General features: G+C 44.2%; 1 protein-coding gene across 1 annotated transcript; it reads left to right on the top strand.

The window, feature by feature from the left end:
- On the top strand, positions 1-18,826 carry LAG3 (lymphocyte activating 3). Its single transcript, XM_033925381.1, has 8 exons — positions 1-118; positions 1,391-1,523; positions 2,830-3,038; positions 6,961-7,218; positions 9,826-10,173; positions 10,614-10,910; positions 11,959-12,080; positions 18,544-18,826. The coding sequence occupies exons 1-8, from the start codon at positions 70-72 to the stop codon at positions 18,661-18,663; spliced, it is 1,536 nt and encodes a 511-aa protein (XP_033781272.1). The 5' UTR covers positions 1-69; the 3' UTR covers positions 18,664-18,826.
- The last annotated feature ends 7,074 nt before the right edge of the window (positions 18,827-25,900 follow it).

Genomic DNA, 25,900 nt, shown 5'->3' with positions numbered 1-25,900 from the left:
CTTCCAGGACACATGCACTAGCTGTCTCTGCTGTATAAGAGACTGCTCGGCTCCAACAGTCTTAACAAAATGCGCTGCCCTTTGCTGTGGTTTCTTTTGCTCACTGCTTGTGCAGAAGGTAAGACTTGGATACACAGAGACAAAATAGACAGACAGACAGGCACCAGTATTCAGCTAGACCCGTATGGTTAACTTGAACCAGTATATTAGCATCGGAGCAGTTACCACTGCTGCCGGTGCTAAAACCCACGCTATGCATTCATAAAAGAGGGGTTTAGTTACCAATAACTGGGATTTATTTAGCCCAGAACGGGTTTTGATCAAGACAGGACAGAGATGACAAATTTTACAATACAGACGTGACAATAAATCGTTTACATTAAGCAGCATCTGGTGAGAGTTAGGTGGCGTAGGTGTGTTGACTCTGATGGCGTTTCTGGGAGCATGTCCTTAAGGCGCTGGGTTTGTGAAGAGGAAGTTCAGTGCCTTCCTGAAGCTCCAGAGTCCATCTAGTGGTCTAACAGATGGGGAGATGGTGGGCCATAACCTGGGTAGGAGCGTTTTGAGGGAGCGGCCAGTCGTTTTTCTCCTTGGGACCTCAGTGGTCGCTTTGGGAAGTAGATTTGTAGGTTCGTTTTCATGGAGTGTGGAATTGTTTCATGGAAGGTTTTGAAAGCGAGGACCAGGGCCTTGAAGGCGCAGCGCTTTTGAATGGGCAGCCAGTGCATGGAAGCTAATGCAGGGAGAACGTGGACTCGAATGCCAAGGCTTTTCAGCAGGCGGATTGCAGCATTTTGCACCCTTTGGAGATGGGAGAGAGTTTTGGGAGGCAGGCCCACTAGTTGTGTGTTGCAATTGTCTAAGCGAGATAGTACAAAAGCAAATCCAGGTTCTGAGAAGTATGCACGTATGGTTTTTAGCTGGCTGAGGTAGTAGAAGGAAGATGATACCAGTTAGGATACGTGATCTGTCATTGGTAAGTTTGAGTCAAGAGTTACTCCTAGGCTGCGGACGTTATCCTTGGGTGTAAAGGTGTTTGTGCCCCAGGAAAAGGACGGGCAGGGGTACATGCAAAGATCTTTGTGCATCCAGAAAAGTTCTGTCTTGGACTCATTTAACTGTAACTTGTTCCTGGTCATCCAGGTCTTTAACAGTGAAATATCAATGACCCCATTAATTGGTTAACTTTTGGCCCAACAAGATGTTAATCAAGTGGGGTGGAAAATTCAAAGGTTACAATTTTTCTCTGGATAAACCTTTTGAGTATAGACCAGCCTGGTAAATATACAGAAAGACAGGGAGAGGGAGAAGCAGACAGATCGAGTGACAGTCACATGAAGTGATAAGTCTTCTCTTCCCTCTGTGATGAGTTTGTATCTTTTTCCCACAGCTTGGGCCAGGAACCCCATCATCCCCGAGGTGTTTGCACAAGAAGGAACATCTGTGGTCCTCCCATGTAATCGGACTGTAGAGAAACTGGCGGGACACTGGAGAATAGCCGTGCGCTGGAGCAGAGAGCGGAGGTGAGAAATCAGAGGTCTTTCAACACTGGATATTAGGGTGTAGAGGTGGATGAGTGTCCCCTGGTGGTGATAGTGGGAGAGGGTTCTGGAGGGGAGGGGGAGACAAGGGACATGGATGTCCCTATGGTAGCATAGGAAAATCCATGTTATACGTAAATGGCCACACAGACACAGGTCCAAGAGGTAGTATAATGGTGAGAGCAGCGAACTGAGACTCAGGGATCCAGGTCCCAATCCCACTTTGAGCTGTGATGTGTTTTTTTTTTAAATTATGAGCCCTCCAGAGGCAGAAAAAAAGTCAACCTACTTACCTGAATGTACTTCACTTCACTACCCTTCAGGATTGCAGGTGTCTTATATAGTCAGCACAGTTGGTATGAATGAATGACTAAATACACAAGGAACAGACGTGAACCTGGGTCCATTAGGGTACTCCTCAGACCTGTATACTGGTCTCTTAAGAATGTCCACAACACCTGAAGCTGTCATGGTGCCAATTTCGCCTTCAGGGCAGAGGGAGGGGAGTGTCATGCCTTAAACCAGGGGTGTCAGTCAGTCCTCAAGGGCCACAATCCGGTTGGGTTTTCAGGATTTGCCCAATGAATATGCATGAGATCTATTTGCATGCACTGCTTTCATTCATTGGGGAAATCCTGAAAACCCGACTGAGACTGACTTTGAGATAGGAATATAAAGATATGGTTGGCTATAAAATAAGCCAGGTGAATACCTAGCAGGGCCTCCGCGTGTGCGGACCGCCGGACTTGATGGACCGAAGGTCTGATCCGGAGATGGCGCTTCTTATGTTCTTATGTTCTTATGACACCTGTGCCTTAAACCCTTCAGTGGTTGGCCGCTCAATCAGAACTCCTTTCCGTAACCTGAATGTGACATGAACATCTTTTTGGCACGGAAGTTTTTCCCTTCCTGTGGTCACAGTTGAATGTCTATACTTAGGTCCTCCCTAGTCCTAAACTAGACGCACCCAGTCTATTCTCCCTTGGCATATGGATTGTAAAATTGGGATTTAGACATCCAAAACAAGACTAGAACTTCTAAAAGAAGCTAGATGATGTTTGCCCAAATTTCATTTCTGGTGCAGTCTCGGAGACCCTAGAAATCCCCTGCCTTCACTTTTTCACAGCTAGAGATCCTCTGTGCTTCATTTTGTGAGTGTTGGGTCAAAAGGGTCAGCTGCATTGCACAGAGTCTGGGGAAGATGTCAGAAGTCATACAGGGCTTATCTTTGGGTGGGTGTCCCTCTGTCCCGCACTGACTCTCATACTTCTGCTCTTCTGACCCTCAGGACCATGTTGATGGTGGAGCAGAATGGAGTGATGAAGAGAGGACAGCTAATGGTCCACCGAGCAACTATTCAAGAAGCTCTCTTCCAGAAAGGTGTCTTCTCTCTGCATATCCAGTCAGTGCGATCTCTGGATGCTGGGCTGTATGCAGCGTCCATACAGTACGGAGAGCTCTTCCGGCAGTGTCAGGTGCTGCTACATGTTACTGAAGGTAAAGATATGCTGACGTCCACTCAGTACAGAACAATCTTTCTCTGTAATAGATTGAGGAAGGAGTGGAGGCAAAATGAGAGAGAGAAAGACGGAGGGAAGGTGTGACAAGAGAGAGATTTGAAAGCTCAGTGTTAACTGCATCTGCCAGAAAAAGATGCTGCTGATGAACAAATGTCTCCCCTCCGTAACTCCTGTTTGAACCCTGACATCCTTCGTCTAGTAGAAGCCAGTGTTCTCCCTACCCAAAATACCCACCTTCCAACACATACTATGTGAGCTAGTGTCAGAGCACTGATAATCAGGGAAGAATGTTTACACAGAGGCCAACAACCTCTCTGGCAAATTGCCTGCCACCTTCCCAAAAATATCATCCCTGTAATGCTGCATTCTTGTGAGCAGGGATCTAGGCAGCCCTTTTATGTCAGGGTTATCGCTATGAGCCAGTAAAGAAGGAGTTTTTTGGTTCCTATCTTCTCCTGAAGCAGCGATTTTTGCATTGCAAAACAGGACCCGTCAGGATGTTGACTACAGAGTCCATGGAAAGTTAACACTGCATTGGTTAAAGTGTTTTGTGAACAGAAATAAAGTTAGAGTATTAATTGCATTTGGGAAGACTTTTACATCTTATGAGGACATTGGTTGGTAGATTGGATCAGAGACATTTCGTTTGATGAAAGGGCTGCTATCTGAAGTGGATTTCTCAATCCGTTTAATTTGCAAGAAATACTTATTGTATTATATTAACAGTATAATGGATTGAATCTATGAGGGATTTGAAATGTGGATGATGTTAGACTGAACCGTATAATGGAGTGTTTTGATGCCGATGACAGAATGTGAGTCCTTGAAATTGAGGCTATTGATTTGGTGTGTAGGTTCCAGTGCCTTCCATTGTGACAGGGGAGACTCTCTTAGAAAGCTGCTAACTAACAGCTTTAGTCAGAAAGATCCATGAACAATTATTAGCCAGATGGATTTAGGTATTTCCATCACTTTCTTGTGAGAGTGAGCAATATAGAAAGGTCTTTCCTATTGCATCTGTGGAGCTTTGGTCTAATCTAGTATAGCAGGTAATGTCAACCTGAATATCCCAGATGTGCAAAGGCTATTCATAGGGTAAAAAGTAGATAGCGAACATGCTTGGACTACTTAAAGTTGCAGCTCTAAAGATGTTTGACTTGAACTCGGATCCTGAGAGAAAGGCTTAGCATTCAATGAGGTAAGGCAAGCCTCAGGAGTAGTTTCTATTGATAAGTAACGTGTAATTCCATCCCTTCCCCCATGGGCTGCGAAATAATGCATTTGCTGTTACCATGTGATAATAAAGAAGCCCATTCAGGGTTCTCATTATTCCCCATCCTATGTTCTGGGCAAAATACTAAGGGCATTTCCTGATCTAAAGAGATCAGTTCCAATGGAAAAGTTTCAGAACTTTATCACATTTTTAAACAGAATAAAAACCCCATCAAAAATTATTCTACTCGGTAAAACAATTACGGTACATTGTGTATGGCATTCTTAAACTTTTTACGAAAGGTTTTTTGATGAAAGTTTGTAATTGCCATCTGCAGCTGATGGGCAGTTCTCCTCCTTTCATTCCTTCTGATATTACTAAGGACAAATCTTCATTCTCAGTCACCACCCACAATTCTTTGTAAAATTCAGCAGGTAAACCATCTGTCCCAAGAGCTTTACCTCTAACAGCAACATACGGACATGAGGGACATGGGCCACTCCAGTCTCTCTGTCCCCATTCTGTGGGGAGGGCAGTTCTAGTAAGATTGTGCATTTTTCTTATAAAATATGGATTAAACCTCCTGACCTCAAACAGATTTGAAATTTAAATACCACGGAGAAATCTTAAACAAGCTTTAAAATAAAAAATAAAAAAATAACTTGTAGTTGGAGACACATTAAGATCTACAGTTGTTACAAGTCTTGATCATGCGAAAATTCTTTTTACTTTCTTTGCTATGAGATTTGCAACTAAATTGAACCCCAAAGCAATTTTGAGTCATTCATTCCTCTGTTACATGTTGGGTGGTAAACCTGGGTAAAAAGATTATTTGAGAATTGCCCACCCTTCACTTTTTAGTTCATATAATTTTATTGAATTTTAAAATATCCAAAGAAGATGGAGGAGAGCAACATATACATCTTATCCATACAATCATGAGGATACGAGAAGCAAGGGAGACAGACCTCCGCATAACAAACAGGAAACCTGGAGAGAGAGTTGACATATGAAGCAGTGAAATGTATAGGACCTGTTTTTGGCAGGGTTTGAAAAGAACACATTAACGTTGCATTTTCAAATGTACATGTGCTATTTCTTAGCCAGCACAGAAAATGACCTTGCACTCAGGTGACCTCCACCCCAGTCTCTCTGCGGTCTTCCTCCAACTTCCCATCGATGTTGTCATTGCTTGGAAGCTTTGGAGGCAGATTATTCCGGAGCATTCCTAGAAAATGAACAAATTGCATGATCTGATGTATATGGGGGAGCAGACTGTTGCTAAATCTTTTCTTATATCTGTGTATCATTCCAAACATCTCCCAGTTAATGCTTAAAACTACTCATGGGCTTGGCAGAGGTGAAGACTGTATATTGATTTCAATTGATATCTTGTCCTCCCAGAAAGCTCAGGGTGGGGGTTATTTGGACCATGACAAAGCCAGAAATTCTGACTGTAAAATTCACGGAAGTGCCAAATTTTATGCATTTGAATTAGGGCGGGATTTGGGCCAGGCCAGGGTCAACTTTAAAGTTATGCTATCTCTTTTTATGTCTGAATTGTATTTTTCTTTGTTTTGGGTTGTGGTTCACACTGGTCTGTAACAGAAAGGAAATGAGAGAGTTGAACTTATACCTCACGTCTTATCTGCATTTCAGCCCATCACTAAACATTTATCTGCTCAGGTTCCCCCCCCCCTGATATTAGACTCTGTTTGGCACTTAGAACAAAACCAGGCCATAATAAGTCTTGATGAGCTTACGTTTGCTATTCTCCTAATACTTCTTTGTTATGATTCATCTTACGATCTTGATTTGTGTAATGTTCCATTTTCTGGTTGGGTTATTCCAGGGTAGATCAGTCTATGGTTTTCTTTGAGCTGTGTCCTGTTTATCATTGTATTCAAATCTCCCGTTTGCTTTCCTATTGCTCTGACTGGTGCTCAGCTGAAGTTTACGTATGTCGCTTTCCATCAGCAGACTTCAAAACCAAAGGAGTGCCAGACATTTGTGTAGCCCTCTTGGCAACCTCTCAAAAGGTTTTTTTTATATAGCTTATATTTATATATGCATTTTAACCTTGGTACAATAAATTTCTGCCTGCATCGTGTCCATTGTCTGCAGATTTGGTTGGATTTCTTCTTTTTGTTGATCTTATCCCCCTAGCGGACTCCTGGGAGCAGTGGGGCAAGTTGGGTGACTTGCCCAGGGTCACAGAGAGCTGTGATGGGAATTTGGTCCGTCGCGCACAAACTGTTAGACCCCTCCTCCATTCTGCTCTTTCTTGTGGTCTCTCTTGGATTATTGCAGCAGGTGTCTGCCCTGTGTGGCTTAGTAATGAAACAGTTCAGTTTCCTCTAGTGAAATCTTGCTACTTCTGTTCTTCCTAACGCATGTCTCTTCATATGCAAGTGATTAAAGGGCGATTAGGATATTATGTTTCTAATCAATATTTTTATGCAGTATATATACATTTTTAAATAAATAAATAGTGCCGTCTTGGGCTGTTTTTTCACTTCAGATAAAGGAACAGCTCGTTGGTTCTTGTAAAACCTACTTTCTAAATCAAAAATCCCACATGTCACAACTCTTCCCATTATCATAAACAGAAGGGAAGGTATGGTGAGAGAGAGAAGGAGACCGCCCTGCTGTTTTCTCCAGACTGAAACTCCATCCTCTCTTACAGTTACTGCAGTACCCTCGGGCATTCTTCCAGAGACTGGCAAGGTCTCCCTCACTTGTGCCAGCACTAATCCACAGAGCGCAAAGGAGGTACACTGGTACCACAATGAAGGCATGATCTCCATGAACAAAACATACATCCTGCATGAGAAGGAGTTGACCATCACTCAACTGACCTTGCAGCACTCGGGAGACTGGCGCTGTGAGCTGCTGTATGAGAATGGGAGGATAGAGTCTGCTTCATACCACCTGCAAGTCCTAGGTAGGCCCTTAACCTTCACTCCTAATGCTTCTCTAGTCTTTCCCCACCTCTCTGTCTCCACTTCCTAATCTTTCCTCATTACCTCTCCGTCCCTCCCCTTTCTCCATTTCCCCTGTCTCTCCTCTTTTCTCATTAACTCTCTGCCCCTCCCTTTCCCCCCTGTTCCTCCTCTCTTTTCATTATCTCTATGCCCCTCCCATTTCCCCCTTTTCCCTCTGTCCCTCCTCTTTTCTCATTATCTCTATGCCCCTCCCTTTCCCCCCTGTTCCTCCTTTTTTCATTATCTCTATGCCCCTCCCATTTCCCCCTTTTCCCTCTGTCCCTCCTCTTTTCTCATTATCTCTATGCCCCTCCCTTTCCCCCCTGTTCCTCCTTTTTTCATTATCTCTATGCCCCTCCCATTTCCCCCTTTTCCCTCTGTCCCTCCTCTTTTCTCATTATCTCTATGCCCCTCCCTTTCCCCCCTGTTCCTCCTTTTTTCATTATCTCTATGCCCCTCCCTTTCCCCCCTGTTCCATCTCTATGCCCCTCCCTTTCCCCCCTGTTCCTCCTTTTTTCATTATCTTTATGCCCCTCCCTTTCCCCCCTGTTCCTCCTTTTCTCATTATCTCTATGCCCCTCCCTTTCCCCCCTGTTCCTCCTTTTCTCATTATCTCTATGCCCCTCCCTTTCCCCCTGTTCCTCCTTTTCTCATTATCTCTATGCCCCTCCCTTTCCCCCTGTTCCTCCTTTTTTCATTATCTCTATGCCCCTCCCTTTCCCCCTGTTCCTCCTTTTCTCATTATCTCTATGCCCCTCCCCTTTTCCCCTCCTTATTGTGAGAGCTTCTCATCTTCTTTAAATACGTTTCTATGTAAGCTCCTTATCCCTCATGAACCTACACCAGTCCTAAGATCCTCCTCTCAGTACCTTCTCCATATACCATCATTGAAAATTATTGGCTCATGTTGGGCTTCTTCCTTCACAATTACTGGTCCTACGTTGTGAAACTCTTTACCTCTGTATATCGGGGAGGAGAAAAATTTAGCCAAATTTAAAGGAAATTTAAAGACTTAGCTATTCCAGGATGCATATGACTCCAAAACAGATCTTAAATATGGTCCGATTTCTTTGATAATTCTAACTGCCTCCCCTTCCTTTTGTGGTCTCCCTTTTTTTTTTCTTTTCTTTCAATTTGTAGTTCTCCTTTCCTACCTGTTTCTGTTAGTCAAATGTTTGTTCAGTGGAAATCTGTCAAATAATGTCTCCCTCCTTTTAATATAACTTGTAAAACGCTTAGAAATCTTGATTTGCGTTTAATCAAAATTTAATAAACTTGAAACATTTTCTCATGACACTATGCTCATGTGTCATCAAACTAATATCAAGGGAAAAGAGATAAGAAATCCGGAGACCTCTTTTGGGGTCCTGGTCCAGTCCAGACTGTCTCTGCTCAGATTTGATTGATTTATTTAAAACATGTATAACCGATCGTCTCTTTTTGTGGCAAAAGAAGAAAGGAGTCGTGTGTCTGGTATGGCACGTACCAAGCAGACCGCCCGTAAGTCCACTGGAGGAAAAGCTCCTCGCAAGCAAAGCTGCCCGCAAAAGCGCCCCGGCTACAGGCGGTGTAAAGAAACCTCACTGTTGCGCTTAGAGAAATCTGCCGCTATCGGAAGTCCACCCAGCTGCTTATTCGCAAGCAGCCCTTCCAACGCCTGGTGCGAGAGATCGTGCGCGTCCAGAGCTCGGCTGTCGTGGCCCTGCAGGAGGCTAGCGAGGCTTATCTGGTGGGGCTCCTCGAGGACACCAATCTCTGCGTTATCCACGCCAAAAGTCACCATCGTGCCCAAAGATATCCCACTGGCCCACCACATTCGTGGGGAGAGGGCTTAGAAAGCGTCATTGTTCTCCAGCCATAGGTTCTTTTAAGAAATAAAACATGTATAACCCACATAGATAGCAGTACATACATAGTTAAAACAAACCTAACAAGACACAGTACCTAGTATCCAAAACCTGTACCTAAGACAAATAAGGCAGTGAACTACCAGTTTAAACATTGGGAAAAGCCAAGCGGAAAAAAAAATGCTTTCAGGCTCTTCCGAAAGATTAAAAAGTCAGGAGTTAGTCGGACAGAATCTGGAATTGAATTCCATAGCATCGGTCCGGCCACTTGAGACATTCGGGATCGATTAACTACTTCAGTGACCGTGGAACAATCGGAAGGTTCCTAGATTGCGATATGGTACATATGTCTGCAGCAAGGAGGTGGCAGGTTGCCAACAGATCTAAAAACCGAGGTCAAAATCTTAAATTGTATTTTCCATGGAAATGGCAACCAACGGAGATCCGCAAGCACAGGTTCTAACTTGGGTTCAGGATCTCACAGATTTTGCTGCTGTTTCTCATTTTTCTTGTTAATTCTTTGTTATTAAAGTCTTTGATGTTCTCTCTCAGCTCTTTGAGGAATGTTTGTCTCTTCTATAGGTAGAAATGCATTTCCTGGCGTCTGCCTCTCTAGCGTATTGCTCCACTTGTCCGTCTGCGACAATCTCTTTGTTTCTGTTGCCAGATCTCCCTTCCCTTTCTCACTCGGCTCCCTCTTATTTTTACCCACCTGTCTAGGGTTTGCACAGGGCGATTTGAACCCCTCTTTCATCTATGCAGCAGTGGGCTCCAGTACCGAGCTGCCCTGTTATCTCAGTGGAATCACAGAGCGCAGTGGTGCAGAGCTGTCTGTCAGCTGGAGTCGGATCCAGAGTGATGGTCATAAAAAGACTCTCCCCATCTCGGACCTGGCCATCCTGGGATCAAAATCCTGGTCCAGTCAGGGCTCCTTGCTGAAGACTCTAAACCAGAACTTTGTTCTTCGTATCTCCGAGGTGGGGGAGGGTGATGAGGGTCTCTACCACTGTTCTTTCAGCTATCACGGCCTGATTCTGACCAGGAAGCTGACGCTGGTGTCCATGAGAGGTAATGTATAATGGGGGCGTCGCAGAATAATAAGAAAAGGGAATAGAAGATGAGGGATAAAGGAAGAACAGAGAGGAGATGAAGGGGGGAGGAGAGAGAGGAATGGGGGATTAAAGAGAAGGAGGGAGGGAGGAAATGGTCAAGAAGATGAGGAGGATGGAGAAAGAAGATGAGAAGAGGAAGGAAGGAAATAATCAAGGAAAGGGAGTGAAAAAGATGAGGAAGAGATGGAGAGAATGAAAGGGAGAGAGGAGATGAGAGGGAGGAAATAGATAAAAGAGAAGGAGAATTGGACATGAAGAAGGTGAGAAGAGATGGGGAGGACAGAAGGAGGGAGAACATGAGAAAGGAGAGGCGATAAGGGGGGGTAGAGAGAGGAGAGGAGTAGATAAGGAGGAGGAGAAAGGAAGGGTACTAGTCACTGTCTCTCTGTATTTCAGTCTCTTCCAGTGAGTCAGGGCTTATCCAGGAGGGCTCAAGGCTCCAGCTGGCCTGTGACCTGAGTGACCCCTCTGGAGTGGAACGATATGAGTGGTCAAAGCAGGAACAGCTGGTCATGAATGACAGTGAAGCAGAAAAGGGGACCAGTGAGATGAAAGTTAAACCACACAAATTGTCCAATGACAGGACACTGGAACTGGCTGCAGTCTCTCTACAGGATGCTGGCATCTGGGTGTGCTCCGTCTCTGCCCAGGACAGGATCGTTGGGCAGGTGAAATACCATCTGGACGTCACAGGTACCTTCCCTCTCTGTCATGAAAAGATAACTCATGGGTCCAGGTGCTGGTCCAAATCATCTCTGCTCAGATTCTGCTTCTAACTTGGCAACAGGATTCCACAGGCTTTGCTGGATTTCAGAGTAGCAGCACATGACAGCACACGAGGGACCCGTATGGTCTGTCCAGTCTGTCCAGCAAGGCAGCCCAGGCTGAATTTTGCTTTTGATTCCATCCTTTTTCTAAATAAAGATACTCACATGTCTTTGGATCTACTGGGAGGTCATTCTGGATATCCACCACCCTCTTTGTGAAAAAGACATGAGGGAAGCCACTGTTTGCCCTGGGGTCGGGAGCATTGAATGTTGCTACTACCGTGTTTCCCCGAAAATAAGCCCTAGCATGATTTTTAAAGGTGCTCCTAATATAAGCCCTAGTTAAGATGATATCATCAGTGATGCGGCAGAGGGAAGGCCCTAGCGGGGAAGGCCGCGAAGCAGCTCATTCAGAGCACTGCTGCCGCTACAGTTTTTGGAGACCTCAGAGCTGAGGTATGTCGGTCTCACGGTGGGAGGGTTGGCGGGGTTCTGCTGCACAGGGGGATGGGAGGGAGGGCTAGAAAGATGCTGTACATGGGGGGAAGGGGAAAAATGAAAGAAGAAGAATTGGGGTGGAGGAGAGGAAGGGGAGATGATTGTTGTACATGAAAAAAATAAGACATCCCTGAAAATAAGCCCTAGTGTGTTTTTTGGACCCCTTATTTTTGGGGAAACACAGTATTTGGTTTTTTTGCCAGATACTTGTGACCTGGATTGGTCACTGTGGAAACAGGAGACTGGGCTAGAAAGACCATAGGTCTGACCCATCATGGCTAGACTTATGTTCTTAAAATCTACCACCCTGCAACCCTTGTGACCTCTTGTTCTACCACTTCCTTGTGCCTGAAGTAGATATCTTTGTATATTAATACCTTTCAAGAATTTAAACCTCTGTGTCATATCTTCCTTATTCCTTCGTACATTAGGCACAGTTTGTCCTTCTCATATTCTCTCTCTCTCTGCTGTTACAGGGGCACGAAATGGTCCTCTCAGCCCCTTCTCCAGTGGTGAAATTTCCTTCGCTGTCATATTCTTCTTCATTGTTATCCTCCTCCTGGTGGCCATCTTCATCCTAGCTTGGAGGAATCGAAGGGTGAGTGTCTTGACACATATCATCTCTAAAACATCTCAACAAATTGCAGACACTGTTGTCTGTGGTGTCTGCAATTTGTGGTGTTTTCACGCCTCTATTTTTTTCCACCATCTCTGCTGCCACTGCCAGAACAGCCCCTCGCACTATTCGGCTCTTGGTTTGTTGTGATGCAAGATCTCCTGCTCTGGCCTCGGGATCTCAAGCGTCGGAGAAGCAGCTCCGAAGTTCCTCCAATCTGTGACTCAAGTTAGTGACAGCCATGCAGTGACGAGGAGACGAAGGCTCCTGTTTCTGAGAGCTTGGACTTGGGAAAATCCAGGGCTTACTTCTAAGTAAGCAGCATAAAATCTGTTTGACCCTTTGGGAATTTGCAATTCAATTTTCTATACCATTCTACCAAGGGAGCTCAGAACGGTTTACATGAATTTATTCAGGCTCAAGCATTTTTTCCTGTCTGTCCTGTTGGCTTCACAATCTATCTAATGGACCTGGAGCAATGGGGGATTAGGTGATTTGCCCGGGGTCACAAGGTGCATCATGGGTTTGAACCTACAATCTCAGGGTGCTGAGGCTGTATCTTTTAACCACAGTTGGCCACCCCTTGAGGGACTTGAACCCAGGAACTCTCTAATAGAGGGCATTGCCAGGCTCTGCTGAGACCCCTGGTGACCTGGGTTGGCCACTGTTGGAAACAGGATCCTGGGCTTGTTGTACCAGTATGACAGGGATCTTCACCAGTTTCTAAGTCAGGATCACTTTGGTTCCAATGAACTGAAGGAGAGCCGCCAAATATCTTTCCATGTAAGGTCATCCTGTCTTCAAACTGTTTATTGGACGTATCCTTAAGGAGGTAGTTATTTCCAAAAGAATGGCTCTTCCTCCCATCACTTACCTCTTTCTGTCATAAACCCGGTTAAAGAGGCAGAAAAATAAATAGCCAGATTGATGATGAGGGCTGCCTCAGAGGTCTATAAAGGATGCCATTGGCCCCTGGACCTTGCAGTTTGGTGTCTTAGGGCAGGTGAGGAGAAAGAGGTGGATAGAGACCTGAGAGAGGGGGAGGGGAACAGAGGCTGGGAGGAGGGGCCAAAACATACTACTGAATGGATAAATCAGCCTTCTATAACAGATATAAAAATGTTTATGTTTATTAGACTTTAATATTCCACTTAAGCGGGGCAATCAATAAAATATGAGGAAGAAACTCCATAAAATGTTCCGCTTGGGTGACTCTGTCCTATCCAAACTATGACATTCCTTTCAAATTCAGATTTTTACTATTGTAAAGATCGAGCAGTATAGAAAGTTTTTAACTGAACATAAATTTAGCCATCAACATCAAAATGACCTTCCTCAAAAGTGCACATGAGGAAGACTTCACCTTCAAGGAGGAGAAGTTGAGTGGTGAGCTGTGTTGGACTTACCAAGTGCCCGACTATCACCGTTTGAAGGCAAGCCTGACACCCAACACCGCTACCGATGTCACGGCCAAAGGGGTGTGCCCTAAGGGGCATGCCAGGTTCCTTGGTAGCCTCTTGGAGCACCTAGGAGCAATGGAAGAGATAAAAGTAACCAAAGTCCTTTATTTCTTTAGATAACTGGGGAAAACGAAGGCATTTCTAACATGGTTTAGCCTGCTCTGCTCCAGAGCAGGTCTCCTTAAGTTCTGCAGAAAGGAGCCCACCCCTTTGCCTAGCGCCTCCTGTCTGGTTCCAAATCCTCCTAATGGGACGCCCCCAGATACTTTGGAGGACTTAACCATGTCCCACAGCCTAAACCTGTTCTGCTTCCTACTGTGGAAACAACTAATGTGGACGTTGTTTCTCAGGATGTCTCCTTGAGAGACATTTGGACTATGGTTAGCAGAACTTGAGGCTAGGATGGGCCGAGCAGTGAGTCTGTCTCCAAATGGAGTTGAGAAGAGGCTACTGGCTCTTCAGTGGTTGGAAACATTTCCAATTACTAAACTGTTATCTGCTGAGATGTTGCTTTCTGAGTGCATAAAGGTGGGGTTTTCTATAAGTGAAGATTTGACAATTTCTCACTGTTCTTATCTTCCCTCAAAAGTCTGTGCGGTGAATGAGGATAAAGAGCTTTTGACACTCTTTGGACTGGGAGCTTTTATCTAACCAATTTTTGTTGTTGTTGGAAACTTCGACTGATATTATTTCCTCATGAGCTCGGTTGTTAGTCACATTCACTGCTGAAAGGGACACAATTCGGGTTTTGAAACCTGGTTTCAAGAAGAAAGATTTTTCCTTTTGTGGTCAGAAAATTCAAATGTTGCTCGGGCCACACAACTAAGACGGAAAATGTTTCTGGAGTTAAAAATTAAAGTGTTGCAGGTGGGAGGGACCTATGCAAATGCCTGATCTCTTGGCAGGGAAAGCAATTTGTTTTGGGTTGGGTTTTGTTTTACTCTCTCGGTTAGAGAAGTTTCTATGAGATGAACATAAGAAGTGCCTCTGCTGGCTCAGACCAGAGGTCCATCGTGGCCAGCAGTCCACTCGCGCGGGGCCCTTCAGGCCTAATTATTATTATTTCTTATAGGGTTGTGGGTCTGTTGCCACTTTTAAGTACAGATTCAGAGGAGAATTATTATTTCAAGTTTTATTAAAAATTTCTTATAGAAACATAGAAGATGACGGCAGAAAAGGGCTACAGCCCATCAAGTCTGCCCACTCTGCTTACCTGTCTATGCCCTAATGACCCAATTTCCTTATGTTGACCCTCGTAGGGATCCCACATAGGTATTACATTTATTCTTAAAGTCTGGCACGCTGTCTGCCTCGATCACCTGCACTGGAAGCTTGTTCCAATGATCAACCACTCTCTCTGTGAAGAAATACTTTCTGGTGTCACCATGAAATTTTCCGCCCGAGTTTGAGCGGGTGCCCTCTTGTGGCCGAGGGTCCCTTGAGAAAGAAAATATCATCTTCCACTTCGACACGTCCCGTGAGGTACTTAAGTGTTTCGATCATGTCTCCCCTCTCCCTACGTTCCTCAAGAGTGTAGAGCTGCAATTTGTTCAGACTCTCTTCGTACGAGAGACCCTTGAGCCCCGAGATCATCCTGGTGGCCGTCCGCTGAACCGATTCAATTCTGCGCACATCTTTACTGTAATGTGGCCTCTAGAATTGCACACAGTACTCCAGATGAGGTCTCACCATGGCCCTGTACAACGGCATTATGACTTCAGGCTTTCGGCTGACGAAACTTCTATTGATACAACCCAATATCTGCCTTGCCTTAGATGAAGCCTTCTCCACTTGATTGGCAGTTTTCATGTCTGCACTGATGATTACTCCTAAATCTCGTTCTGCTGAAGTCCTAGTTAAAGTTTCTCCGTTCAAGAAGTACGTCCTGCATGGATTTCCGCTTCCGAGGTGCATGACCTTACATTTCTTAGCATTGAAGCCTAGCTGCCAGGTTGAGGACCAACTTTCCAATGTAAGCAGGTCCTGCGCCATATAATTCTGTAAACTGCATTCACTTACTATATTACATAGTTTGGCGTCATCAGCGAATAGTGTTATTTTACCTCAATCAGGCTTTTGAGCGGTGTACAATTAAAAATTTTACAGTATCCAAAAATACAACTGATTAAAACTGACAAATATTGACGATGGGGAGTATTAATAGAACAAAACAAACATACAAAGACTTACAGAGACGAGTGGGGAAAAAGGCAAAAACTACAATATTCAAAGTAAAGGGATCAGAAAAGGGACAAACAATAGGGAGGGCCATTAAATGCCAAAAAAGCATCTTGAAATAGGAAAGTTTTTCACTTTGATTTAAATTTAGGTACAGATGCTTCTTGGTCACCGCAAAATTATTAGATCTAAATGTATTAATTTGTTTTAGGGAGAGGGTTGTTAGATTTGGGGATACCGAACAGAGGGCTTTTGATGGACAGTAAGGGGCTCATAATCGAAAGAGAAAACCATCCAAAAAACGGCCTAAGTCGGCACTTGGACGAACATTTCTCAAAAACATCCAAGCGCCGATAATGAAACCGGGTTTTGGACGTATGTTAAAACGACCTAGGCCTTCATAGTGCCGCTCAACGTCCAAAGCTAAATGGGGCGTTTCGGGAGGCGTGTCGAGGGCAGGAGTTGGGCGGGACGTGGGCCGGCTTAGACTTAGTTGTACAGCATGTAAAACTGAAAGTTTAACAACAGAGCCTAGACGGAACTTGGACGTTGTGACTTAGACCATCTAAAACATGGTCTAAGTCACAAAAACCCACCTAAACTCACCAGATAAGCACTGCAAACACATAACACAGACCCCCACACACTACCCCAGTGATCACCAACCCCCCCACCCCCATAAAAATTTTATTTACAACTTTAAATTTCAGCCTCCAGACCATCATCAGCTGGCCGCCTGGCATAGGAAAGCCTAGTCGTCCAGCCCAGAGGCAGCTTAAGTCATCTTGGGAGTGGGTTAGGGACCCATAGAGAGGAGGACCCATGCCCATAAGCCCCTGAAATCACTGCATTGATACTTAAACATGTGCACTCCCCTATACACCCCCAAAACCCTTTTTTACTGGCATATAAGTGGCTCCTGCAGCCATAAGGGCTATTGGGGTGATAGATAAGTGGTTCTAGGGGATTCTGGAGGTGGTTTGAGAGGCTCACCGTCACCTATAAGGGAGCTGTAGTGAGGAGAAGCCATGGCACCCTTTTTGTGAAGTTCACAGCAGTGCCCTGAAAGGTACCCCACTATTTAGGTGGCATGTCTGGGTGTGCAGTCCATCACTTTGCAGACCCCTCCCATGTCCAACAAGGCTTGTTCTAGGCGTTTTGGACTTGGACGGAAAGTTGGACGAAAATGTGGTATAAAGATGGACGATTTAGCAGCTTGGATGATCAGATCGGCAGGACGTATAATCAGATGATTTTCGAAAGTAAAAAAAAGTTGGACGTATCTTTCGAAAATGTGTCTTAGGCTCTTTTTAACTTTGGACGACTTGCGAGATGGACATAAACGGACTTAGACGTCTCTTTCGATTATGCCCCTCACGGTATTAAGAGGCTATTAATAAATTCAAGTTGATTACTTGAACGGGTTTTAAATGTTGTAATTTATTTTCTTTGATTCTTTCTCCTTCCAATGACGAGGGTTAATACCTATTTTTTTTTTTTCTTCCTCGCCTGTATTTTGCTATATTACTTTAGGGCTAAGTTTGCCAGATTTTTCAATCGGAATAGTAATAATTTAAAAAAGAAGGTTCACCTAAATCTATGTGATCTGTGCACTGACGTTTCCGGAGTGCAGTGGTAATATTCACATATAATAACAATATTCTTATATACCGCCAGACCATGCCAGTTCTAGAAACTGAAACAGTCAGCGAATTGTACAGAATCATAATAGAATCCATGACAAACGGTAAAAAACTTAAGTTACAAATCTGTCAAATAACTGCATTTTTACTAATTTTCTAAAAGAGTAGTTAGATGAGATACATGGAGTAATTTGACCTAGCCAATCATTCATTTTGGCTACCTGAAAAGCAAGCGTTCAATCAAGAAATCTCTTGAAAAGACAAGATTTTATAGTAGGGTATGCAAATAGATGTACTCTGCATGTGGACTTGTTTGAACGATCCAGGAGAAAATGGGAAAAGAGGTCGGCTGGATACAGGCCAATTTGAACAGGACATAAGAACATAAGCAATGCCTCCACTGGGTCAGACCCGAGGTCCATCGTGCCCAGCAGTCCGCTCACGCGGCGGCCCAACAGGTCCAGGACCTGCACAATAGCCCCCTATCTATACCCCTCTATCCCTTTTTCCAGTAGGAAATTGTCCAATCCTTTCTTGAACTCCAGTACCGTACTCTGTCCTATTACGTCCTCTGGAAGCGCATTCCAGGTGTCCACCACACGCTGGGTAAAGAAAAACTTCCTAGCCTACATTGGTAACCAGTGTAATTTTTGGTAGTAGGGATTTTTCAAACCAAAAATCAATCGTACAACTCGTAATCTTTTAAAAGTTTTCTTATAAGTACCCAGATAAATTATGTTTAATAGCAAACGCTGGGGGATGAGCTGTCATAATTCCAACCCGTCATATGTCACTAATGTATGAAAATGAGCAGACTGAAGCACCAGATTTTGTGGGTTTCCCTTGCCAATAACAGTGCACACCCTTATTGACATTAGCCCCCAAATGAAAATGAAGACTAACCAGAGCTTCGGAAAATGAACAGTGCTACACGTGACAAGAGAAGTTCGGGGCTGCTGAGCCCTACAATCCACCTGGCTTGGAGACGAGATTATAAAAGCGCGATACAACTACTCCCCCCACCCCTGTGATTTGGCTGCCCTTCGCTTCCCTTTGAAAAGAGCAAAAGGGAAGAATTCCAATGACGCCCAGAGACAATTGCTGGGTTCTGCTGCTGGTCCAATCCGGTTCTTTTTCTTAGATTTTCTGTCTCTTTCTTTACAGCGGAGGTTGTCGCACTACCCAGCACTGGAGAATGTGGAGAGGCGATCCCCAGCCCCTAAGAAATCCCTCAAGACTGGAGACAAGCAAGAGACTGGGACACTGGAAAAGAACTGCCAGTAACCTCTTCTGCACAGGCACTTAAGAGTCCGATCTCTACCCTACTGGCCTCTTTCTTACCTATGTAATAAAGACAAGAGAGGGCAGGAACCTTTATTGTATAGGAGTTTAATAATATATTTTTGATAGAATATATATTGTTTAATTAAAATAAAAGTCTGAAATATTTAAATTGCCTTTTCTTGATTCACTTAATGTTTCTGGTCATTTTCTTTCCTCACTTCTTGACTCCCTCTAACCTGCTCATGGTTCTAGTCGTCTTCGTTTTTTACTCCTTGACTCCCTCTAACCTGCTTATAGAAACATAGAAACATAGAAAATGACGGCAGAAAAGGGCCACGCCCCATCAAGTCTGCACACTCTAATGACCCACCCCCCTAACTTCTTCCCCTAAGAGATCCCATATGCCTATCCCATTTTTTCTTAAAGTCTGGCACGCTGCTGGCCTCAATTACCTGCAGTGGAAGATCATTCCAATGATCAACCACCCTTTCGGTGAAGAAATACTTCCTGGTGTCGCCATGAAATTTCCCGCCCCTGATTTTCAGCGGATGCCCTCTTGTGGCCATGGGTCCTTTAAGAAAAAAGAGATCATCTTCCACCTTGATACGGCCATTGATATATTTGAACGTCTCAATCATGTCTCCCCTCTCTCTACGTTCCTCGAGTGAGTATAGCTGCAATTTACTCAGCCTTTCCTCATACGGTAGATCCTTGAGTCCTGAGACCATCCTGGTGACCATTCGCTGAACCGATTCAGCTCTCAGCACATCTTTTTGGTAATGTGGCCTCCAGAATTATACACAATATTCCAGATGAGGTCTCACCATGGATCTGTACAACGGCATTATGATTTCGAGCTTCCAGCTGACGAAACTTCTACGGACACAACCCATCATTTGTCTAGCCTTGGATGAAGCTTTCTCCACTTGATTGGCAGTTTTCATGTCTTCACTAATGATCACTCCTAAGTCTCGTTCTGCTGCAGTCCTAGCTAAGGTCTCACCATTTAGTGTGTAAGATCTGCATGGATTTCTGCTGCCAAGGTGCATGACCTTACACTTTTTGGCATTGAAGCTTAGTTGCCAAGTTGAAGACCAATGTTCCAGTAAGAGTAGGTCCCGCGTCATTGTCAGGCAATGTGCTTTTTGCATACTATGTTGCATAGTTTGGCGTCATCGGCGAATAATGTTATTTTACCTTGAAGCCCCTGAGTCAAGTCTCTTACGAAAATGTTAAATAGGATCAGGCCCAAGACCAAGCCCTGCAGCACTCCACTGATCGCCTCCGATGTTTCGGAGAGAGTACCGTTAACCACCACCCTCTGAAGTCTACCGCTTAGCCAGTCTTTGACCCATGCAGTTAATGTTTCACCTAATCCCATCGAACTCATCTTGCTCAATAACCTGCAGTGTGGGACGCTATCAAAAGCTTTACTGAAGTCCAAGTACACAATATCCAGGGACTCCCCCATATCCAGCTTTCTGGTCATCTTCTTTCCTCACTCCTTGACTTCCTCTAATCTGCTCATGGTTTTAGTTGTCTTCGTTTTTTATTCCTTGACTCCCTCTAACCTGCTCATGGTTCTGGTTGTCTTTGTTTTTCACTCCTTGACTCCCTCTAACCTGCTCATGGTTCTGGTCGTCTTCTTTCCTCACTCCTTGACTTTCTCTAACCTGCTCATGGTTCTAACATAAGAACATAACATAAGAACATAAGAATTGCTCATGGTCGTCTTTCCTCACTCCTTGACTTCCTCTAATCTGCTCATGGTTCTGGTTGTCTTTGTTTTTCACTCCTTGACTCCCTCTAACCTGCTCATGGTTCTGGTCGTCTTCTTTCCTCACTCCTTGACTTTCTCTAACCTGCTCATGGTTCTAACATAAGAACATAAGAATTGCCTCTGCTGGGTCAGACCAGGGGTCCATTGTGCCCGACAGTCCATTCCCGCGGCAGCCCCCCCAGGTCCATGACCTGTAAGTGTTCCCTACCTAACCTAAACGTCCATACCCTGTTCGCTTAATGTCCTGTAAGGTAAACCTCTATCTGTACCCTGTTATCCCCTTCGCTTCCAGGAAGTCATCCAGTCCCTGGTTGTCGTTTTTCACTCCTTGACTCCCTCTAACCTGCTCATGGTTCTGGTCATCTTCTTTCCTCACTCCTTGACTTCCTCTAACCTACTCATGGTTCTGGTCGTCTTTGTTTTTCATTCCTTGACTCTCTCTAAACTGCTCATGGTTCTTGTCTTCTTCTTTCCTCACTCCTTGACTCCCTTTAATCTGCTCATGGTTCTGGTCGTCTTCTTTCCTCCCTCCTTGACTCCCACTAACCTGCTCATGGTTCTGGTCGTCTTCTTTCCTCACTCCTTGACTCCCACTAACCTGCTCATGGTTCTGGTCATCTTCTTTCCTCACTCCTTGACTCCCTGTAACCTGCTCATGGTTCTGGTCGTCTTCTTTCCTCACTCCTTACCATACTATACCATACAGTACTTACAGTATACTCTGCGAGTTATCAGAAGAATACTAAATTTGAGGGTTAGAAGAGCACTGGAATATTTTAAATATTTTCCTGAAATGGTGAATAGGAAGTGATCTGGTGGAGACATAATAGTAGGTCATTCCATATTTTAGAACCCCAATATTTGAAGGTGGATTTGACTAACTTTTTCCGTTGAACTTGGTGGTGGGATGGAAAGGTCAGTTTTAAGCATTGGGTAGTTCTTGACTTACTTAAAGAGCTTGTAACCTTTATATCAATTAGTTGTCTCCAGGCAGACAATCTTGAACTGCATCCTTCTTTTAATTGGTAGACAATGCGGCTCCCTCAGTAGTGGACTAGTTTTCTCAAATTCACTTTGTTTTCCTTTAGAAATACGAGAAGCCTGAATCCTTATATTATTTTTCGTAAAGTTTTTTAGATCTACCTTTTTTATAAATGTTGTTCTTGATGTTTTATCTCTTTGTGCAATAATTTTTAAGTATATGTGTTGTTGCGTTCATATAACAATTAAAGGGGAGGGTAGCCACACAAAACTCAAAGTCCTAGATTTCAAACGTACAAGCTTTAGTACAATGGGAGAGTACCTGAAGGAAGAACTTTTAGGCATGGAGGACATAAGAGACGTGGAAAATCAGAGGTCTAAGCTGAAAGGGAGCAATAAAAATGGCTACTGACCTTTATGTGAAGAAAATACATAAAAACAAGAGAAAATAAAGGCAAAAGAGTTGGTGATTGTGAAATATAAAAAAAACTCAAGAAGACGTGTACCAGGTGAAACTGAAAGAAGCCAAGAGAGATATACAACTGGCAAAAGCACAAGCGGAAGCGTAAATGGCTAAAAGCATAACAAAAGGAGTTTTCTTTACAGAGAGGGTGGTTGATGCCTGGAATGTGCTCCCGAGAGAGGTGGTGGAGATGAAAACGGTGACAAGAGTTCAAAAAAGCGTGGGATGAACACAGAGGATCTCAAATCGGAAAATGATGGTATATATTGAAAAGCTAAGGCCAGTACTAGGCAGACTTGCATGGTCTGTGTTCGACAGAGACTCCAGTACCGGGCAGAGCTCTGGGTTTCTGGCCCAGAAATATCTAAGAAAAAGAACAATTTAAATCATTAAATTATAGAGAGTGTATGTTTGGGCAGACTGGATGGACTATTCAGGTCTTTTCTGCCGTCACTTACTATGTGTTCCTCTTAATGTTGTAATCTGCTCTGAATCTTAATTGAAAAAAAGCAGAATATAAAACTATGGATTAGATTAGTCTATATATTAACTTCCTCTAACCTGTTCATGGTTTTGGTCAACTTCTTACTTTACTCCTGGACTCACACTCACATGTTTGCATTTCTAGAATGATTAGGAAAGGGGTGACACATAAGACCACAAATATTATAATGCTTCTGTATTGCTCCTTGAGTATTGCACACAGTTTTGGTCAGGGTACCTCAAAAAAGATATAGTGGAATTTAAAAAGGTTCAAGGAAGAGCATGGAAGTCCTCTCGCATGAGGAAAGACTAAAGAGGTTAAGGTTCTTCAGCTTGGAAAGAGACAATTAAGGGGACTAGGACTGACTAGTGTAGAACAGGTAAGAATTAATCGGGTTTTCACCCTTTCAAACCAGAGGACACTCAATGAAATTATATGGGACTTCTTTTCAAACAAGTAGGAGGAAATATTTCTTTACTCAATGAACAGTTAAGCTCTGGAATTCTTTGCCAGAGGAGGTGGTTACAGCAGTTGGCATAGCTAGTTTTAAGAAAGGTTTGGATAAGTTCTTGGAGGAAAGGTCCATAGTCTGCTGTTGAGACAGACATGGTGAAACCACCATTTGCTTTGGGGGGTGGCCAGTGTTGGAAGCAGGAGACTGGGCGAAATGGATCATTGATCTGTTCTTATGTTTCCTCATGGCCTGTCACCCTTCCACCTGGTCCTGGTCCTGGTCCTCCTGCGTGCTCACTTCCTGACCCATTCCTGCTTCGGGTTCTTCACATTCCTCCTTCCTCACAGGTGTGATGTTTCTTGCATTCCTTTAACTTATAAAAACCTGTTTTCTGCTGTGGGCTGATCAGGAAACTTCTTAACCCAAAAACCTGCTGCAGGTGTGAGAACCAGTACGAGTAGCGGAGGCTGTTTGACCTCAAACTCTTCATGTTTCACAATACCTCTCCCTCGGTATATGTGGATGGTTGATGTCTGCATTCAGATGACTTATATGTCCAGAAGAGATATCATATTAGGGATTTGGTTTAGTCTAAAATAGTCAGAATAAAATAGACTCTGGCCCAGATTCTTTATAGGACCCCCAGTCTCGGAAGCCGCCTAAGCTGCTTTTGAGAATTACACACAGGCGTCCTATAGAGAATCGCGCCTAAGCCTGCCTAAGAACGGAATTCTCTAACCGACATCCATCTCATAGGTACTGGTTAGAGAATCAGGGAAGCTTAGTGGCAACCTGTCCCCACCCCCTACGAAGACTAGCAGCAGGAGGGATACCCAGTCCCTCCTGCTGACGCCTTCCCCACCACCCCACCACCCGGACCTCCCCAACCTGTTTTCGTTGGCTGGACGGATGGCTCCTGCCTGCGTCCAGCCGGCAGGCCTGCCTTTGAATAAATGACAGGCCTGCCCCTTCCCGGTGCATCTTGGCAATAACCGGAATGTTAGGCCCATCTCCCAGTGCATTCTGTCCCAGGCTTTAGCCCTCTCTCCCCCACCACTGAGGGTCCTCTGTACAAATGAATATATGTCTGCATCTATCAGATATGAGTTTTGATATCAGGATTGTTGTGGCAAGACCCAGGCAACAGCAATGATTTAGATCTATTACTTGTCCAATCTGAATTGTACTTCTCTTTTTCTCCCTCTCTCTCTCTTTCTCTATCCCTCTCTCTCTCTGTGCTGTCTGAGGCGGATATGGATATGTGTCACATTCTCTAAGTTGTCTGAAGGGAACATGGATATGTGTGGGTTGTCTGAGGGGATGTTTCTCTCTCTCTCTCTTTCTGTAAATTGTCTGAAGGGGATGTGTGTGTGTTTGTCTGAGGGGGATGTGGATGTTTGTGTGTCTCTCTGTCGGCTGTCTGAGGAGAATATGTGGTATTAAATCTCTGCATTGGATGGGGTTTGTGGTTTTCTTGCTCTGTTGAGGAGGTAGGTTTTGGATGGTAAGAGACGGAGAAGTGGCTGAGGGGGTGTGCAAACCCCACCTAGGGGAAGAGAAATCAGACAAAGGAAATTCAGACATGAAAAAGCCGTCAGAGTTGTATTTTCTTTCGATAAGGACATTTTCAGACTAGCTCTGGAGATCAGAGTCCAGTAGTAGATGTATGAACAGGTATCGGGATAGGGGGTCCAGCTCCTTAATCCAAGGGGGAAGAAACTTCTCTCTCTTTTCTAATTATATAGTCTGTCTGTAGTCCTCTGATGGCCTGGACTCTTCTCTTTGATGATATTTCTTGAATAAGTCCCAATCCCCTTATTAAAAATATTCCAGAAGGAAAAACTGTGATTCGGATATAGAAAGTCTTCAGTGAAAGCTGCACTGATCTTTCTTAACGAGCAAGTGAATCATTCCCAATCTCTTGCAATAATCAAGAGACTGGATTGGCACAAATCCCACGTGTACTGAATGCAGGACTGGAAAGGAAATTAAAGATGAAACAGACACACTGTAGTTCCCAGGTCCTGTCAAAGTCACATAAGGAATGACACTGTTCCTCCGGAACTAGACAGATAAATGGAGGGATTAGAGGCAATAGGGTCCATTTTCAAAACCCAGATTTTCAGTGGCACCTACTGGCTGGTTAATACCAAGGAGATCTGAGGGCAAATCTGAGACCTCTCCAGGCAACTCTGATATAGAGCAATACCCAAATAGCTATCTAGATAAATTAGGACAGGAAAAGGTCATCTCTCTCTGAACATCAGCAGTTCCTAGGTAACTGTGGAAACTCAATGTTCTTGGACCTTCGACTGTAATTTATTCAAAATGTTCTGGATAAAAACAATAAAGACTCAGTCCTGTTCTCAGTACTGAAATTTTGCACTTAGCGTTTTGGCTTTAACATTCGGATTCTCAAGACTTTTTTCCACATGTGTCAAAGACTGTATCATTACATCTTGGATCCCTGAGGAAGGCGTGTATAGCTGAAATAAGGCCCGTGTTGGGTCCTCTTATGATAAATGTGGACAGAGCCTTTATTGTTTTTATCAACACTGTATTTCTGACTGTGTGGTGTGCCCTCAGGGTACAGGTTGTACTTGCTGTGCGGTGTTTAAATAAAGAATTACAAAAAAAAAAAAGAATATTTTAAGAACATAAGAACTGCCGCTGCTGGGTCAGACCAGTGGTCCATCGTGCCCAGCAGCCGCTCCCGCGGCAGCCCTTAGGTCAAAGACCAGTGCCCTAATTGAGTCTAGCCCCACCTGCGTACGTTCTGGTTCAGCAGGAACTTGTCTAACTTTGTCTTGAATCCCTGGAAGGTGTTTCCCCCTATAACAGCCGAAGGTCTGAGAACATTGAGTGTCCATCGTCTGTTCTTCTTTTCCTGTGGAAATTTGGGTCTTCTTGTTTTTGCTGTGCCCGGGTAATTCCCAGGGCTGTCCCAGCACCAAATATTCAGCCTGGTCCCTGGATGGAGATCAGCACTGAATGTCTAGATCTAATTAGGTACTGGTGGCCAGTGTGTTAAAAAAAAACCCCACCCTCTTCAGCTGAATGTTGTCTCAATATTTT

This window comes from Geotrypetes seraphini, chromosome 16 (genome assembly GCF_902459505.1).
Source record: "Geotrypetes seraphini chromosome 16, aGeoSer1.1, whole genome shotgun sequence".
NCBI lineage: Eukaryota > Metazoa > Chordata > Amphibia > Gymnophiona > Dermophiidae > Geotrypetes > Geotrypetes seraphini.
This window is presented reverse-complemented; position numbering and strand designations above follow the sequence as displayed.

Bases quoted from the DNA above. Each gene is read 5' to 3' on its own strand.
- LAG3 (XM_033925381.1), top strand. From the start codon at position 70: ATGCGCTGCCCTTTGCTGTGGTTTCTTTTGCTCACTGCTTGTGCAGAA. The intron at 1,524-2,829 runs GTGAGAAATCAG...TCTGACCCTCAG, and splicing joins CGCTGGAGCAGAGAGCGGAG to GACCATGTTGATGGTGGAGC. The intron at 3,039-6,960 runs GTAAAGATATGC...CCTCTCTTACAG, and splicing joins GCTGCTACATGTTACTGAAG to TTACTGCAGTACCCTCGGGC.